At 50.2% G+C, this 19,684-nt stretch overlaps 1 protein-coding gene across 3 annotated transcripts in view; it reads left to right on the top strand.

Annotated features, from left to right (window-relative positions):
- Positions 1-19,684, top strand: part of RPIA (ribose 5-phosphate isomerase A) — a 134,182-nt gene that overhangs the window by 51,397 nt on the left and 63,101 nt on the right. For 2 of the 3 annotated variants that reach the window (XM_075332642.1, XM_075332621.1), the window contains 2 exons: positions 11,854-11,988; positions 17,855-17,915. In XM_075332642.1, coding sequence (XP_075188757.1) covers positions 11,896-11,988; positions 17,855-17,915 — 154 coding nt within the window. In that variant the 5' untranslated portion in view covers positions 11,854-11,895. Of the gene's footprint in view, positions 1-3,073; positions 3,152-11,853; positions 11,989-17,854; positions 17,916-19,684 lie in introns of those variants that run through there. The other variant, XM_075332619.1, reaches the window with a different exon arrangement.

Below are 19,684 nucleotides of genomic sequence, written 5' to 3'. Positions count from 1 at the left end.
CACACGGTCCGTGTGAAAACACGCACATGTGAAGAACGCCATAGAATAACATGGTACGTGTGGCATCCGTGTTAAAAACAGATGTCACACGTACCTGAAACACGGACATCTGGAAGGGGCCATATTTTTAGTGCTCTTCTGAAAATGTATATTGTCTCTTTAGGGAGGAAGGAGACAAACTCTAGTGCCACCTATTGGAAGTAGCAATCCTTAAAGTCAAAAGTGGCTCTTTAATAAGCCTTGTGATATGATTCAGGATTTATGCCAGATCAGAACCTCAATTTCCAGACACGGTGTTTTGAGGTGATTGGCCCTCGTCAGTGCAAAGTATGAGATCTGATCTGGCTGTATGAGAAGTTATAGTGGAGTCTAAGGGGTACTTTGCACACTACGACATCGCTAGCGGATGATAGCGATGCCGAGCGCAATAGTCCCTGCCCCCGTCGCACATGCGATATCTTGTGATAGCTGCCGTAGCGAACATTATCGCTACGGCAGCTTCACGCGCACTTACCTTTCCTGCGACATTGCTCTGGCCGGCGAACCGCACACAGTGACATCACACGGCAGGAGGCCAATAGAAGCGGAGGGGCAGAGATGAGCGCGACGTGAACATCCCGCCCACCTCCTTCCTTCCGCATAGCCGGTGGAGGCAGGTAAGGAGATGTTCCTCGCTCCTGCGGCTTCACGCACAGCGATGTGTGCTGCCGCAGGAACGAGGAACAACATCGTATCTCCTATTGGTGCGACATTATGAAAATGTCCGACACTACACAGATCACCGATTTACGACGCTTTTGCGATCATTTATCGGTGCATCTAGGCTTTACACGTTGCGACGTCGTTACTGACGCCGGATGTGCGTCACTTTCGATTTGACCCCGACGAGATCGCAGTGGCGATGTCGCAATGTGCAAAGTACCCCTAAGGGTAAAATTTTCTCCTTGCGGAGACTGACAAACCTCTCATCTCCACAAGATGAAAAGTTTTTGCCCTTAGAACTCAAAAACGCATGTAATCCACACCTAATGATGTCAATACTAATTTTAATTAATTAATAATTTAATTCATTTATATAGCGCTATTAATTCCACAGCGCTTTACATACATTGGCAGCACTGTCCCCATTGGGGCTCACAATCTAGAGTCCCTATCTGTATGTCTTTGGAGGAGTGTGAGAGGAAACCCACGCACACACGGGGAGAACGTACAGACTCCTTGCAGATGGTGTCCTTGGTGGGATTTGAACCCAGGACCCCAGCGCTGCAAGACTGCAGTGCTAACCACTGAGCCACCGTGCTGCCCACAAAGTTTCAAAAACAAAACAACTTTATTTAAACTGAGGATCATCAAAAAAGAGACAAAACATCATAAAAAACGCAATAAAAAACGTAAGTAAACTAAGGTGCAGAAATGGGGCAAACTCAACTAATCCTTATCATGGGAACGTAGCCTAAAGTGCAATAAACATAAAACACAAAAACAAACAAAAAAACAAGTAGCTCCTAATACCAAATAAATAAATATATGTATGTATGTCACATATAATAATAATAGACTATTCCACCAATGACAGTGACAAAACTGGTGGAGACAAAAAATCTGCTTCACAAATAAGGCTGGTTTCACACTACGTTTTTTTAACATGTGTCAGGAACGTTTTTTTGCTGCAAAAGCGGATCCTGCTTTTACAGCAAAAAACGCATGCTAACGCATGTGTTATTTTGCAGGATCCTGTCACTGGATGTTTAGGGGCGGGCATTGGAGTCATGTGATCGGGAGTGAGGGGAACTAAACGTGCCAGACTGGGAGCCGGCATCTGACAGCTGCAGACGCTCGTAACCAAGGTAAACATCGGGTAACTAAGAGAAGTGGTTACCCGATATTTACCTTGGTTACGAGTGTCCGCAGCTCTCAGGTGGGAGAGAAAGGGAGGAGAGGAAGGGGGAAAGACAGAGATAGAGAGAGAGGGTGAGGGAGGGAGGAGGAGAGAGAGACAGATCACGCGAGACTGGTTCTGGGCATGCTCAGTACAAAAGCAGGATCCTGTTACAACGCAACTCAACGCATTCTGCTAGGCAGGATCCAGCGCTCATTGAAATGCATTGCAGCTCGCGGCGCAATGTGAAGGATCCTGTGAGATGCGTTATTTTGACAAAGGTAAAAAACGCTACAAGTAGCGTTTTTGAAACATGTTAAAATAACGCAAAAGTACGGATCCTGTGTCTAACACACGCAAACGCATGCGAACGCAGGTGGACGCGAGTCCATTGCAAATGCATTGAAGTGAAAACGCATTTGCACTGGATCCGTTTTTCCGCTAAAAAAACGTTATGGACGGATGTTAAATAAACGTAGTGTGAAACCAGCCTAAGAAGACTAATAATGGCTAGTTGGATGGCACGGTGGCTCAGTGGTTAGCACTGCAGTCTTGTGGTGGCTCAGTGGTTAGCACTGCGGTCTTGTGGTGGCTCAGTGGTTAGCACTGCGGTCTTGTGGTGGCTCAGTGGTTAGCACTGCGGTCTTGTGGTGGCTCAGTGGTTAGCACTGCAGTCTTGTGGTGGCTCAGTGGTTAGCACTGCAGTCCTGCAGCGCTAGGGTCCAGGGTTCAAATCCCACCAAGGACAGCATCTGCAAGGGGTTTATATGTTCCCCCCGTGTTTGCGTGGGTTTCCTCCGGTTTCCTCCCACACTCCAAAGACATACAGATAGGGACTCTAGATTGTGAGCCCCAATGGGGACAGTGTTGCCAATGTATGTAAAGCGCTATGGAATTAACTGCGCTATATAAATGAATAAATATTATATTATTATTATTATTATTGGATTATTTGTATCAAATCCCAAAGTACTATTCCGGTATTTATCACAATTAACAAACCTAATGGAGGTTAATGGTTGATTGTAGTCGTGCTGAATACTGGAATATTCAGTTTATCCGAGCATCAATAGTTACTATTCGCCCATCACTAAAGATGACCGTTTATATCAGCACAATGCACGTTGCTAAATATTCTCTGGCTATTATAGGGTTAATTCAGTCCCCGCCCAATCCTGTTTAGTGGCCCCGCCCCCCTTGAGTGACATAGCAGTGTGCCCCAGTGCAGTACTGGGAAGAGAGCATGGTGCGTGCAGTGTGAGAGCCGCACAAGTGAGTATCAGTATAGATGGCTACATTGTGGCCTGGATTATAATGGGAAAGTGATAGAAACTATGGGAGCAGCTCTGTGCAGATGCAATGTATCCCTGACGAGGCAGCGCAGATACAATGTATCCCTGACGAGGCAGCGCAGATGCAATGTATCACTGGCGAGGCAGCGCAGATGCAATGTATCACTGGCGAGGCAGCGCAGATGCAATGTATCCCTGACGAGGCAGCGCAGATACAATGTATCACTGGCGAGGCAGCGCAGATGCAATGTATCACTGGCGAGGCAGCGCAGATGCAATGTATCACTGGCGAGGCAGCGCAGATGCAATGTATCACTGGCGAGGCAGCGCAGATGCAATGTATCACTGGCGAGGCAGCGCAGATGCAATGTATCACTGGCGAGGCAGCGCAGATGCAATGTATCACTGGCGAGGCAGCGCAGATGCAATGTATCACTGGCGAGGCAGCGCAGATGCAATGTATCACTGGCGAGGCAGCGCAGATGCAATGTATCCCTGACGAGGCAGCGCAGATGCAATGTATCACTGGCGAGGCAGCGCAGATACAATGTATCCCTGACGAGGCAGCGCAGATGCAATGTATCCCTGACGAGGCAGCGCAGATACAATGTATCCCTGACGAGGCAGCGCAGATACAATGTATCCCTGACGAGGCAGCGCAGATACAATGTATCCCTGACGAGGCAGCGCAGATACAATGTATCCCTGACGAGGCAGCGCAGATACAATGTATCCCTGACGAGGCAGCGCAGATACAATGTATCCCTGACGAGGCAGCGCAGATACAATGTATCCCTGGCGAGGCAGCGCAGATGCAATGTATCCCTGACGAGGCAGCGCAGATACAATGTATCACTGGCGAGGCAGCGCAGATGCAATGTATCACTGGCGAGGCAGCGCAGATGCAATGTATCACTGGCGAGGCAGCGCAGATGCAATGTATCACTGGCGAGGCAGCGCAGATGCAATGTATCCCTGACGAGGCAGCGCAGATACAATGTATCCCTGACGAGGCAGCGCAGATGCAATGTATCCCTGACGAGGCAGCGCAGATGCAATGTATCACTGGCGAGGCAGCGCAGATGCAATGTATCACTGGCGAGGCAGCGCAGATGCAATGTATCACTGGCGAGGCAGCGCAGATGCAATGTATCACTGGCGAGGCAGCGCAGATGCAATGTATCACTGGCGAGGCAGCGCAGATGCAATGTATCACTGGCGAGGCAGCGCAGATGCAATGTATCACTGGCGAGGCAGCGCAGATGCAATGTATCCCTGACGAGGCAGCGCAGATACAATGTATCCCTGACGAGGCAGCGCAGATGCAATGTATCCCTGACGAGGCAGCGCAGATACAATGTATCACTGGCGAGGCAGCGCAGATGCAATGTATCACTGGCGAGGCAGCGCAGATGCAATGTATCACTGGCGAGGCAGCGCAGATGCAATGTATCACTGGCGAGGCAGCGCAGATGCAATGTATCACTGGCGAGGCAGCGCAGATGCAATGTATCACTGGCGAGGCAGCGCAGATGCAATGTATCACTGGCGAGGCAGCGCAGATGCAATGTATCCCTGACGAGGCAGCGCAGATGCAATGTATCACTGGCGAGGCAGCGCAGATGCAATGTATCCCTGACGAGGCAGCGCAGATGCAATGTATCACTGACGAGGCAGCGCAGATACAATGTATCCCTGACGAGGCAGCGCAGATACAATGTATCCCTGACGAGGCAGCGCAGATACAATGTATCCCTGACGAGGCAGCGCAGATACAATGTATCACTGGCGAGGCAGCGCAGATGCAATGTATCCCTGACGAGGCAGCGCAGATACAATGTATCACTGGCGAGGCAGCGCAGATGCAATGTATCACTGACGAGGCAGCGCAGATGCAATGTATCCCTGACGAGGCAGCGCAGATGCAATGTATCACTGACGAGGCAGCGCAGATGCAATGTATCACTGACGAGGCAGCGCAGATGCAATGTATCACTGACGAGGCAGCGCAGATGCAATGTATCCCTGACGAGGCAGCGCAGATGCAATGTATCACTGACGAGGCAGCGCAGATGCAATGTATCACTGACGAGGCAGCGCAGATGCAATGTATCACTGACGAGGCAGCGCAGATGCAATGTATCACTGACGAGGCAGCGCAGATGCAATGTATCACTGGCGAGGCAGCGCAGATGCAATGTATCACTGACGAGGCAGCGCAGATGCAATGTATCACTGACGAGGCAGCGCAGATGCAATGTATCACTGACGAGGCAGCGCAGATGCAATGTATCCCTGACGAGGCAGCGCAGATGCAATGTATCCCTGACGAGGCAGCGCAGGTGCAATGTATCCCTGACGAGGCAGCGCAGGTGCAATGTATCCCTGACGAGGCAGCGCAGATGCAATGTATCCCTGACGAGGCAGCGCAGATGCAATGTATCCCTGACGAGGCAGCGCAGATGCAATGTATCCCTGACGAGGCAGCGCAGATGCAATGTATCCCTGACGAGGCAGCGCAGATGCAATGTATCCCTGACGAGGCAGCGCAGATGCAATGTATCCCTGACGAGGCAGCGCAGATGCAATGTGTGAGGCAAATCCCGGGATATGAAGATGAATTATGACTTCCAGTCATAATCGCTCATCACTCCCTGGCAGTGCCCCCCTCCCTTCTTGTCCTCAATGTCCAGCATCTGTGAAGGTGTCACATCCCATGGCCATCTCCTATGATATGGAGATGAGATGATGTGGGAACAATGGACACAGGATGACTCCCTGCCGTGACCCTGTGGTAGGAGCTGCTATCTCATTAGCAAGCTTGGAAGTATCCAGACAGAACGACTCCAGTAAAAAATGGTTCATATCTCGCAAGCCATATTTCCGATAAATATGGCAACCATAAAAATGGTGTCTCCGCATGCGGACGATGCTGGCACACCCTTTTTATGGGAGCGGGAGCTTGGGAAATACCCCAGGCGTGATATCAGCCAATGGGGAACTAGTAGACAAGTCATGAAACCTCTCATTCTGTAGCTAAATTCATAACTGTCACAATGAGAGCATTGGCGTCCGCCTACGACGCTCCCAGGCCAAGTTATGGCCATATTCCATGTTGTGGATTTTGTCCATAACTCCAGCCAGGGGTGGAGCAGTGCTCCCTCTGAGGTCACGAAGGTAGGAGGGGACCTGGATTTGCCCAGGTTGATAACCCTACTTCGGCCATTTTCCAGTGTTCTTTCGCTGGGGGTCACGTGCAGGAAACATCTGTGGGAGTTCCTAGAAACCTGGTCTACAGCGCCCCCCTGTGGCCAGACGCACAAGGTAACTGATTGAATTGTATACCTGTTTGTAACCCATGCTTTATCTGTAACTGTACTCTGACATATGTATATTCTGTAGATTCCCTATTGTATATATTGTAGTTCTAGTGTGCTTTAGGCTGATTAAATTATATAATTAATCCTGGGCTGTTCTGTTATCTCGATCTTGAATCCCACGTCTGTGTGTTCGGCTAATAGTTACCGTGAAGCGGTTGGTGGCAGCGAGTTGTGCCAAGGATTATTGTGGGGAGGCCAGTGAGATTCGGGGAGGTTTTATATATTCCGCCCGCGGAGGTCGGGGGAATATATACCCTACTCTCACCGGGGACCCTTCAATAATCGGCATAAGTAGTATAGCGGCCTCCTTGCTTATTGTCGGGCAATTCCATAATTGGCCTGACTATAAGAGGGGCGCTAGAGAGCGCGTCACGTGCTCTGTCTGTCGGTCGGGAGGTATAAAGGAGGGGTGACCCCCACTTGTTACCCCCCGATTGTGACGTACTGGTAGCCAGCGCGGGGGATTTCTGAGTGACCCCCCCCGGTGGTTTGTGACACAATGTATCCCTGACGAGGCAGCGCAGATACAATGTATCACTGGCGAGGCAGCGCAGATGCAATGTATCACTGGCGAGGCAGCGCAGATGCAATGTATCACTGGCGAGGCAGCGCAGATGCAATGTATCACTGGCGAGGCAGCGCAGATGCAATGTATCACTGGCGAGGCAGCGCAGATGCAATGTATCACTGGCGAGGCAGCGCAGATGCAATGTATCACTGGCGAGGCAGCGCAGATGCAATGTATCACTGGCGAGGCAGCGCAGATGCAATGTATCACTGGCGAGGCAGCGCAGATGCAATGTATCACTGGCGAGGCAGCGCAGATGCAATGTATCACTGACGAGGCAGCGCAGATGCAATGTATCACTGACGAGGCAGCGCAGATGCAATGTAACAAGTGTGCAGCAGCATGTGTTATCACAGAAACTGCAGCCTCCTTTTTTTGCTTTTTGCAGTAGGATCCAATCAATGAAACAGCGTAAAATGATTATATGACGCGTGTGATTCTCTGCAGTTACAGTGAAGAAGATGAGGATGCAGATTGTGTTATCACATTGCATATTTCGTGGTACATGTTGCATATATCATGGCTGCAGCCGGCGGGTCCATCGGTGTAATACTGGGTAGAAAGTGTAGTTAACTGTTCAGCACTGTGATAATCTCCAGATATAAGCTATAAAAAAAGAATTGTCCTATGACACATGGTTAACTCTTAAGGGGTACTTTGCACGCTGCGACATCGGTAGCCGATAGTAGTGATGCTGAGCGCGATAGTCCCCGCCCCCGTCGCTGCAGCGATATCTTGTGATAGCTGGCGTAGCGAACATTATCATTACGGCAGCTTCACACGCACTTACCTGCCCTGCGACGTCGCTCTGGCCGGTGACTCGCCTCCTTCCTAAGGGGGCGGGTCGTGCGGCGTCACAGCGACGTCACACGGCAGGCGGCCAATAGAAGCGAAGGGGCGGAGATGAGCGGGACATAAACATCCCGCCCACCTCCTTCCTTCCGCATTGTAGGCGGGACGCAAGTAAGGAGATGTTCCTTGCTCCTGCGGCTTCATACACAGCGATGTGTGCTGCCGCAGAAACGAGGAACAACATCGTACCTGTCGCTGCAGCGAAATTATGGAAGTGACCGACACTACACAGATCCCCGATTTACGACGCTTCTGCCATGCATATGTTGTGTGATGCATTATTCTATGGTAAATCTGCTGCATCCCTCCAGCATTTTGCAGTGATCAGAGATATATTGCCTTGCTATGGGCGTTACTTTGTAGCAGTAGTAAAGTTTGAGGCGATTCATTGAGTTTGATGGTTTTGTTTGAGTCGCTGGTGACTTGGCTTGGTCAAAGGGCAGCGTGGGGTCTGTACTGTACTAAGGCTGCTTTCACACAACAGTTTTTTGGCATCAGGCACAATCCGGCGAAAAAACTGATGTGACGGATCCGGCGAAAAAAAAACGGATCAGTTGCATCAGTTTTTTCCATCAGTTCCTTCATTTTTTTTGACAGATCCGGTGTGATTCTGAGCATGCTCAGTTAAAAAAAAAAAGCTTCCATTATAAAACACGCCGTACGGCGCGATCCGTTGTTTGTGCCGGACACAAAAACGTTCACTTCAACGTTTCATCCGGACAAGTAAAAACGGATGAAACGCAAGGCCATCTGGCACAATCCGGCGTTAATGAAAGTCTATGGAGGAAAAAACGGATCCGGCGGCAACAGACGCCGGATCCGTTTTTTTCATGTTTTTGCCGGATTGTGCCTGATGCCAAAAAACTGATGTGTGAAAGCAGTCTAAGGCTACTTTCACACATCAGTTGTTTTTTTCCATCAGGCACAATCCGGAAAAAACGGATTTGTTTTATCCCCATTGATTTGTAAAAGCACCAGATTGTGCCTTATGGCCTTGCGTTGCATCCGTTTTTGAAACTGAGCATTCTCCAATATATTGAAAAAACGGATCCAGCAAAAAAAACGGACGAAACGGATGCGCCGGATCCGTTTTTTGACAGAACAGGTATACCGGATCTGTCGAAAAAAGGATCTGGCGTATCCGTTTTTGCATATTCTGCGCCGGATCCGTTGCATCAGGCACACGCCGGATTGTGCCTGATGCCAAAAAACTGATGTGTGAAAGTAGTCTTAATTAGCATTGCAGGAAGCATAAGTTACCCTGTTTCCACCATTAGAGGTTAGAGGAAGTAAATGCATGCACCACAGCTAGCTGGTGACTGGGAATGAGTAGCACTCACTACTGAATGTGTTAACCCAGGACTAGGTGAGGAGCAGGCTGAGCTGCAGTAGGTGTAGTCTGTCCCATGTGGAAGGGAGACCATAGAGGAGCAGAAAAGGCATTCCTGTGAGTGAAGACCAGACACTGTAGTGGAGGTGTGAGGAGGAGTGCCGCCAACCCAGCAACTAATGGGAGACTGATGCAATTGCGTTGAACGGCATCCGTTGCATTGCGTTGTGTGACGGATGAAACGGATCGTACAAAACAACGGAATCTTTATTTATTTTATTTTCTTCTTTCGTTTTACCGGCGGCAGACTATTGTGAACGATCAGCTGATCGCTCTCAGCAGCCGGTCGTCGGGCGATCGGCTGATCGCTCACAGCAGCCGGTCGCCGGGTGATCAGCTGATCGCTCACAGCAGCCGGTCGATCAGCTGATCGCTCACAGCAGCCGGTCGCCGGGTGATCAGCTGATCGTTCGGCCACCGAGAATGTGTGAGGGGGGTGGAGTGCGGAGGCGGAGTGCGTGGTTTGTGGAGCCGAGCGGGACCATGGCACTGAGGACGTCCGTGCAGCGAGGAATGAAAGGCTGGGGACAGGTGAGTGTGAGTGTGTGTGCGTGCGTGTGTACATGTGGAGTGAAGTGCGGGAGGGGGCGGAGCCGAGCAAGAAAGTGTCGGGCTCCCTGCACCCGTAGCCAGGGTAAATATCGGTTAACTAGGGAAAGTGCATTGCTTAGTAACCCGATGTTTACCCTGGTTATGAGTGCAGGGAGCCAGAGAGAGCATGCGCAGCGAAATCCTACGGATTGCGCTGCTCAAAAAACGTTACATGCAGCATTCCCTGCGCCCCAAGCAGCGTCAAAATAACGACGCTGCGTCGTGCAGCGGATGCAACGCAAGACCATCCGTTGCTATTTGTAGCTTATAGAAGTCTGAGGAATATAACAGTTTCCTGCAACGGTTACCGTAATTCCTCAAGGCTGCGGATAGCAACGGAAGCCGTCCAACGCAAGTGTGAAAGTAGCCTCAGACTTGTGATGCTGTAACTGAGTGAGTTGGCCGAAAAGATTGTGCAAAAGTGCCAGACGAGACACTGCTGGTGTGCGAGGTGACACTGGTAGGCATCAAAACCACTCCTTATTGAAATCCATGCAGCAGAGAATCTTCCATTTCATGTAGTTTGGATGTAGCACCTCCTTGTTGGTTTTCTATTTACAAAATCCGGATAAACAAATCTTCAGCGTTTCGGCCCCTTCTGAACAGACCCTTACATTAATACCCAGCACACTGGGCCTTGGGCTTTTCATTTACCAACAAATAGAGGTGGTGGTGACAGGAGACAAATGGCGCAGCTTCTGCTGGATACTACAGGTGTAGATCCCGTGGACAAATGATTTAGAAAGTTTCCAAAATTCTGCGTGGAGTTGCCCTTTAAGTCCAGAATCTGTCAGGTAAACCACTGAAGTCTTTACTAATTATTACGGAAGTTTTGAAATAATTTGTAACTATTTGAGGAAACATTATGCTGGTGTCCCAATATAGAAAATTACTGTGACGGGGTATGCGACAGAGCAGTGAGGGACGCCAGGCCAAGGAACAATCCAAAGCGATTTATTGGAACCACAAAGATAAAGCACCAAACAAATATAAATCCTTAAAGTCTGCAAGGAGTCCACAACAAAACAAAAGATCCAGGGGCACCTCCTGGTATTCTGATGCCAGGGAAAATATGGCAATGGTCCTTATGAGTTCCTTGAGTCCAACAGGGGGAACAATAAAACACAAACCCATGTGGCCACTGATCTCCAATCTGTGACAGTCCATACACAGGCACTAGGATCCAGCCTCAGCTATAGATCCTAGTGCTTCTCCAGCTGAGATCCAACTAACCTAACATGGGTCTCATTGTTCTTCTCTCTTGGGATCAGCACCTTAGGTGGGCACACCTCCCCCTAGACATCTGATACATGAATGGACTTTAGACTCCTGGCTCTGTTCTGTTTACCAAGTTGTGGTTGGAGAAGTCCTATGCTGAGAAGAACAAACAATCCCCCAGCAGAAGCAGCACAAAGGACAGACAATTACACCATGAGCACAGGCGGGGGAGGGATACGCTGTTACAATGACAGAGAGAAAAAATATTCCCTTTCGGCTTTCCATAAATGGCGCCCTTTTGCACCAAAATGGGTGGTAAATGGAGGTTTATGCTCCTTTTATAGGATAAACGGATTATAGAACTGGTTCCTGGAGAACTATGAATCCAAAAAATGTGCATGTTGTTCGTGATCTGGGAATGTCAAGTGTATCGTGGTGGAAGCCAATCTGTGGGGTCTTTGGTGGAGTGGGCTTACTGGGATAGCGGAATCCCTGATTTGCAGTGTTGGGGTTCTATTTTATCTTCCTGCGATGAGTCCCCCCTTCAAGGCTATGGTTGGGTGGGATGTCCGGTGTGATGTGAGTTATTGTATGCAGAAAATGTGCTTTGCCTTGTGACTCTGTTACTAATAGGCAGAAGTAATTTTTGCAGACCCCGTGATACTGTTATGTTTCCTGGGCAGGTCAGATCCCTTCTCATCAGACCCTTGTGTTGTGCACTCTGCATGCTCCACCGCCGGCTGCTCACCACAATCTGCAGGATGACTGAAGAGGCGAAGAGACTGGCGGGATGTGCGGCTGTGGACAATCACGTCAAGGTATGGAGTAATGGTTTCTCATCTCTAGTTACTACCGTAGTACTGCGCACCCGAGCATGGTAGTGCCCGCTCATCACTAGTTACGAGTACTGAGCACTTGAGCATGGTAGTGCCCGCTTATCACTAGTTACTAGTACTGAGCACCTGAGCATGGTAGTGCTCACTCATCACTAGGTACAAGTACTGAGCCCCCGAGCATGGTAGTGCTCACTCATCACTAGTTACGAGTACCGAGCATGGTAGTGCCCGCTCATCACTAGTTAGCCCACGTGCACACGTTGCGATTTTTTTTTTTTTTTTTTTTTTCTGGCTGCGTTTACAACTGTATTGTGTCATTCACAAAATGCATGCGTTGTGCTTCCCCAGCAAAGTCTATGAGAATCATGCAAAATCTGTGGACATGATGATTTTTGAAACGCAGCGTTTTGATTGTCAAAAATTTGTCAATCTCTGCGTTTGAAGAAGCAGCATGTCAATTGTTTTTGCCATTTTGGCTGCATTCTACACCCACTGAAATCAATGAGTTGTAGAAAAACACTGCCAAAATGTGAAGCAGTGCATTATTGTTGTGATCCGCATGTTTTTTTTTGACATAACAAAGGCAGGTCTTTCGTCTTTCTCTCTCGGTCGGTCGGTCTGTCGGTCGGTCTCTCTCTCTATGTCTCTATCGCTCTCTCTGTCCATGTCGGTCTATCCCTCCCACCCCCTCGCTTACTCACCGATCCACGATCACCGGCGTGGCGCTGCACGGCGTTCACACTGTGGCGGCTCCTCTTTTGAAAATGCCGGCCGCTCATTAATCCATCATGTATTCCCTGCTTTTCCCGCCCACCGGCGCCTATGATTGGTTGAAGTTAGACCCACCCCCACACTGAGTGACAGCTGTCTCACTGCAACCAATCACAGCCGCCGGTGGGTGTGTCTATATTGAGCAGTAAAAAATAAATAAATAATTAAAAAAAAAACGACGTGCGGTCCTCCCCAATTTGGATACCAGCCAGGGTAAAGCCACACGGCTGAAGGCTGGTATTCTCAGCATGGGGAGCTTCACGTTATGGGGAGCCCCCCACCCTAACAATATCAGCTAGCAGCCGCCCGAAATTGCCGCATCTATTAGATGCGACAGTCCCAGGACTCTACCCCGCTCATCCCGAATTGCCCTGGTGCGGTGGCAAACGGAGTAATAAGGAGTTAATGGCAGCAGCCCATAGCTGCCGCTAAGTCTTCGGTTAATCATGGCATGCGTCTCCCCGAGATACCTTCCATGATTAACCTGTAAGTTAAAGAAAATAAACACATACATCCAAAAAATCCTTTATTTGTAATGAAAGAAAAAAAAAACACCCTCTTTCACCACTTTATTAACCCCCTCAAATACACCTCCAGGTCCATCGTAATCCACGCAAGGTCCCACGACGCTTTCAGCTCTGCTACATCGGAAGCTGACAGGAGCAGCAGTAGAACACCGCCGCTCCTGTGAGCTCCATGCAGCAACTGAAGTGAGTCGCGCGATCAGCTGTGCTGTCACTGAGGTTACCCGCGGCCACCGCTCTCAGGTGGAGGACTGCAGCTGTGGCCGCGAGTAACCTGAGTGAAAGCACAGCTGATTGCTCGGCTCACTGCAGTCACTCACGTGTGACCGCAAATCAAGCCGCGGCACACGCACAGAGCCGCGCGATCACATTGAAGTCGAGTGAAGTTCATCCTGATTGGGTGGCTCTGTCTTGCAGACAGCCATGCTCTTTTTGACAGTGCGGTCCCACTCGGCTCTGCTGCAAGTCTATGGGGATGGTGCAGAGCCGAGTGGGACCGCACTGTGAAAAATGTGCGTTTTGGATGCTTTTCCCACTCTGTCTATGGCAGAGCAAGCATCCAGAACGCATGAATTCTCCAGGAATGTGCGCACGTTGCGGTCTGCCGAATGCGTCTCAGAACGCAGCTTTTTCGGCTGCGTTCTGAGACGCACAGGCAGTGACTTGCACGCTGCAGAATAGAATGCAACGTGCGCACACAGCCTTACGAGTACAGAGCACCCGAGCATGGTAGTGCCTGCTCATCACTAGTTACGAGTACTGAGCACCCGAGCATGGTAGTGCCCGCATATCACTAGTTACGAGTACAGAGCACCCGAGCATGGTAGTGCTCACTCATCACTAGTTACAAGTACTGATCACCCGAGCATGGTAGTGCCTGCTTATTACTACTTACGAGTACTGAGCATGGTAGTGCCCGCTCATCACTAATTCGAGGACCGAGCACCCGAGCATGGTAGCTCTTGCTTATTACTAATTATGAGAGAGAACATCCATAGTTAAAGGGAAGGTCTATCTGTATTTATTATTTTTATTTTACTTATACAGCGCCATTTTCTGCGGCCCTTTACAGACTTTCACATCAACTGTGCCCATTGGGGCTCACAATCTACATTCCCTATCACTATGTCTTTGGAGAGTGGGAGGAAACCCCCATAAACATAGTGCTGAGCACTGAGCCCTTGTGCTGCCAGTAACTGAATCCTATTGGCCACCATTTAATCATTATCCTCAGTCTATTTATGAGACAGACTTTATCTTTTTAAATTAAGTTTTCTGCTCTCACTTCCCTTATTAAAGAAAAACTAAACTTTGATCGCGTCTGTGAAGTGCTGTGAAATTAATAAATATATAGAATAAAATAAATTTTTCTTAGGCTATTTTCACACTTGCGTTGAACGGCATCCGTTGCATTGCGTTGTGTGACGGATGTGTTGCATATAATGGCACAACGGATGCTACGGATCGTACAAAACAACGGAAAGCTCTTTTTTTTTTTTTTTCTTTACAGTTTTACCGGCAGCAGACTATTGTGAACGATCAGCTGATCACCCGGGCGCTCAGCTGATCGCTCTCACATGCCGGCGGCCGGGCGCTCAGCTGATCGCTCTCGCATGCCGGCGGCCGGGCGCTCAGCTGATCGCTCTCGCATGCCGGCGGCCGGGCGCTCAGCTGATCGCTCTCGCATGCCGGCGGCCGGGCGCTCAGCTGATCGCTCTCGCATGCCGGCGGCCGGGCGCTCAGCTGATCGCTCTCGCATGCCGGCGGCCGGGCGCTCAGCTGATCGCTCTCGCATGCCGGCGGCCGGGCGCTCAGCTGATCGCTCTCACTTGCCGGCGGCCGGGCGCTCAGCTGAACGCAGTGAAAAATAGAGGATTCCGCCGCTCAAAAAAAATTACATGCTGCATTCCTTCCGCCCCGCGGAAGCAACACAGCGTTGGCCAGCGGAAGCAACGCAGGTAATTTTGGCACAATCCGTCATCCATACAAATCTATGGGAAACAGCAGAATCCGTTAACGGATTCTGCCGTTTTCCAAAAGGGCGGATTGTGACGGAAGGAAATTAACGCAAGTGTGAAAGTACCCTTATTTGTCAGGCACTTTAGTTACCTGCATATTGGTGGGGCGTCCGGATCCTGGGACCTACCTCTCATGATTGCTTAATAGAACCCCCCCCTAATAGTGCACAGCAGACATGAGCGCACAGTGGTGAATTGTTTGAAAGGAAAGCCTAGGCTTCATAGTCTATAGAACAGATATTTCATGTGGAGTGTACCAAGGGTGTGGCCGAGCTTCTGTAATATCCCTGTGACCTCGGGTAGCCTTCATGTTGGTAGTACTGAAAGACACACACAAAGGCAGCCGGTTGGCATTCCTGTATTGTGGGTATAAGAATTACTGCTGGGACAATGCGCTGCCTTTATGCACAGAACAGAAATGTTTCATTTTGCAAATCTATTGCAATCTATTGGGTGTTGTAATATCACTGTCCTCTCTGCCCCAGCACTATTTCTTCTTTTTTCTTTCTTTTTCCTTGCAGTTGTTTTTTTTTTTTTTTTTGTTTTTTGTTTTTTTCTTTTTCCATTTGATGTTGTTCTTATATGTGATTGTTTTATGATCTCCATTTCTCCTTGTAGAGGCCAACTGGCCTACAGAGACCTATAGCTTTGTCCCTGATATCTATAAAAATGTCATGCAATTTAGCTCTCCTCCAAAAGGAAGTAGTCTGGCTTCTCTGGTGCCCCCTATTGGGGCACGCTTCATAGGTCAATGACCAAGGCTTGGAAGAGTTTTGGGATCTAGAGAGAAACCACGATTTGTGGTTCTTCCTCCTTTTCGGTGGAGATCAGATACTGTTTTGCTCGGCGAGGAGCCTCTGATGACAGTCAATGGGTTGGCGAACAGTTTCTGCTTCCAGAAAGTGCCAAGCTGGTATTGGGAGGCTTGTATGTGACGCTCCTGGACTATCAGGTTGTCACGGGGTACTGCACAAGCTGCCCTTCCGTGCAGTATTCCGCCTCCCTCTTGGTTCTGGGTCCCTACTTAAGTAGTGTTGCCTCCAACAGCAAATGAAAATCCTAGAGACACCCTGCACCACACCCACCTGACACCCCAGTGGACGGCTTGAGAGGAATAGTCGTCCATCTCGGGGGGTCAGGCAGGGGAGGTGATTAGTGTAAAGAGTTGAGGAGAGTCAGTGAGTGGAGAAGGACGTTGGAGAGAGCTCCCCTCAGCGGCAGCGGTACCCAGAGACTTGGTTTACCCGGTTGTCGGTGTCTGCTTATGAACTGAGTACGAGAGTGACCCCTTCATCCCCACAGCGCTCCCCAAAACCCACATACCCCCCCCCCCCCACCACCTTCACCGAGTCCCGGGGCATCCCCTATCCGTCCGTGGAGGGTTCCAACACCTTCCATCACCCTCGGGTACTCCCAACAGCAGCGGTGGTACTCCTAATTATCACACACCATGGGTGGCATCACGAACTATAACCCCCCTTTTCATTCGAGTGGCCGCACGACCCCCTGGGCCCGGAGACCCTCGAGCCACAGTGAACCCGGATCAGAGCAGCTTGGCCGCTTCCACGGGGGCGGTACATGTATTCCAGGTGATGCTTATTAGAAGAAAACACAAATGAGATCTTCTCCAAGAGGAGCAAAACTGTCTGCAAAGTTGGAGTAAAGCGGGCTTTACACGCTGCGACATCGCTAATGCGGAGTCGTTGGGGTCACGGAATTTGTGACGCACATCCGGCCGCATTAGCGATGCCGTTGCGTGTGACACCGATAAGCAATTTTGCATCGTTGCAAAAACGTGCAAAATCGCTAATCGGCGACATGGGGGTCCATTCTTAAAAATCGTTACTGCTGCAGTAACGAAGTTGTTCCTCGTTCCTGCGGCAGCACACATCGCTCCGTGTGACACCGCAGGAACGAGGAAGCTCCCCTTACCTGCCTCCCGGCCGCTATGCGGAAGGAAGGAGGTGGGCGGGATGTTACGTCCCGCTCAGCTCCGCCCCTCCGCTGCTATTGGGCGGCGGTTCAGTGACGCTTCAGTGACGTCGCTGTGACGCCGCACGGACCGCCCCCTTAGAAAGGAAGCGGTTCGCCCGTCACAGCGACGTCGCCGGACAGGTAAGTATGTGTGACGGCTGTTGTGCGATACGGGCAGCGATTTGCCCGTGTCGCGCAACAGATGGGGGCGGGTACCCACACTAGCGATATCGGGACCGATATCGCAGCGTGTAAAGTAGCCTTTACCCTCTAATCTGCAGTAATGAAGTGTAAGAACCCCGACAACTGTCTGCAGACGGGAGTCTCTTGTTTTTTGACTTTGGTTTACTCAAAATCCTGTGCCAAGGCTCATTAAAAGTTCAAACCGTGAATTACAAGGACACTACCCCATGATAGATGATGTAAAAAAGACGTCTTTCCATGTCTTGGAAGTGAGATAATTTGCATATGCAGCTGTCCTATAGCATGACGCGAGATATGGACATTTTTACATTAAATCCTCAGTGTGGATTATGATCACAAGTGTTTTTCTCTTTGCAGAATAATCAGGTGCTCGGGATTGGAAGCGGCTCCACCATTGTCCATGCTGTGAACCGGTTAGGTGCGTTCTTGTCCTCTGCGGTATACCATCCCCGGGTCTTGTCATGTGTTTCCTTTTATATACAGTAATCTCTGCCCTGGAAGCTGTACCACACGCCTCCAACATCTTGTTATATATCACAGGATATATTAAAGTGTTATTAAAATATTATTATCATTACTGTGATATAAACTGTGTGTGTGTGTGTGTGTGTGTGTGTGTGTGTGTGTGTGTGTGTGTGTTGTGAGACTGTGACCGGGGTTATCTATGACGGCCGGTATGTCTCGCCCCGGTTGTGCTCACTCCATGATAATCCACTATAGGGTTAATGCTGTTTCCCTACAGGCTGAAGGGAGGGTTAAATAGATTCAGGAACAAGGGCAGGTGTGCCGGGTGTGAGGGAGTGATCACATCTCCCTGAGTTCTCTGCCGGAAAGGCACATATGAACTATTGTGGACTTTTTTCTTTGGAATAAACCGTGTGCTGTGAACCTTGGTGCCTGGATCCCGTGTCTTCTGCAGCGCAGCCGACGACGCTACCTCACATATGGTGGAGAATGCGGGCATGACAGCCGGTGAGGTGTAGCATCCATCCCTGGTGACCCAGCTGCGCATGTCCTGGATTCGAGCGGCTATACTACAGCCCAAACCCGGCGACGCCATGGAGGACATAATAAAGCATTTGGCTCAGGCTAATGCACAGCAGCAACAGGCTAATGCACAGCAGCAACAGACCAATGCACACCTGCTCCAATCCTTGCAAGTGCAGGAAAAAAAATTCCAAGAACAGATGGATCAGGCCAATGCACGTCAGCAGCAAGCCTTGCAATTGCAGGAAAAAAGGCACCAAGAACAGATGGTTCTCCTGGCCAAGTCGATCCGTGCCGGACCGGCAGCAACAACCCAGGGACCGGGTGACGACGGCAGCGTCCGGAAAGCGGTGAGACAAGCGTTGCAAAAGATGACCCCGGGTGATGATGTGGAAGCGTTCCTGGCGGTGTTTGAACGGGTGGCCGAGCGGGAAAAGCTGCCGACCCCGCAGTGGGCTGAGGTATTGTCACCCTATCTGACGGGGGAACCCCAAAAAGCATACCTGGACCTCTGTACCGAGGACGCCATTGACTATGTGACCCTGAAAGCCGAAATACTGGCTCGGTTGGGGGTGAATACCTATGTACGGGCTCAGCGGGTAAATCAGTGGTTCTATGAGGAAGCCAAACCCGTACGCTCCCAGGCCTATGACTTGTTACATCTTGTAAAAAAGTGGTTGCAGCCTGACACTCTGAGCCCGGCGCAAATGGTGGAAAGGGTAGTAGTGGATCGTTTTGTGCGCACTTTACCCGTCATCGTTCAACGGTGGGTCGGACAGGGTGACCCGAGTACCCTGGACCAATTAGTGTCCCTGGTAGAGCGGCATGTGGCTACGCAGGACTTGATACGGGACACTGAGACTTTGCATACCGCCCGTCGGTCCGGCCCCTCCAAGCCTAGGGCCAAGGACCCACCGCTGACACCGGTGCGGGAGTCCGCTACCGTCCCGTCTGAAGCCGCACCCTCCGTCCCTGAGGTCCGGAAAACTATGTACCCTAAACGACAAATCGTCAAGGGGGTGTCCTTCCCTATTAGATGTTGGCGGTGCCAGCGGGTGGGACATATGGAAGCCCAGTGTCCACTCACCACGGAGCCCATGGATTGTGGGGTTACCCGGCGGGGTTCAATGTATGCTCAGGTGGTGTGTACCGCTGACCTGGTCTACCCAGAGACTGAGCCCCACTTGTGCCAAATTCAGG

Source organism: Anomaloglossus baeobatrachus, chromosome 1 (genome assembly GCF_048569485.1).
Source record: "Anomaloglossus baeobatrachus isolate aAnoBae1 chromosome 1, aAnoBae1.hap1, whole genome shotgun sequence".
Taxonomy (NCBI): domain Eukaryota; kingdom Metazoa; phylum Chordata; class Amphibia; order Anura; family Aromobatidae; genus Anomaloglossus; species Anomaloglossus baeobatrachus.
The sequence above is the reverse complement of the archived record's forward strand: the minus strand, read 5'-3'. Positions and strand labels throughout refer to the sequence as shown.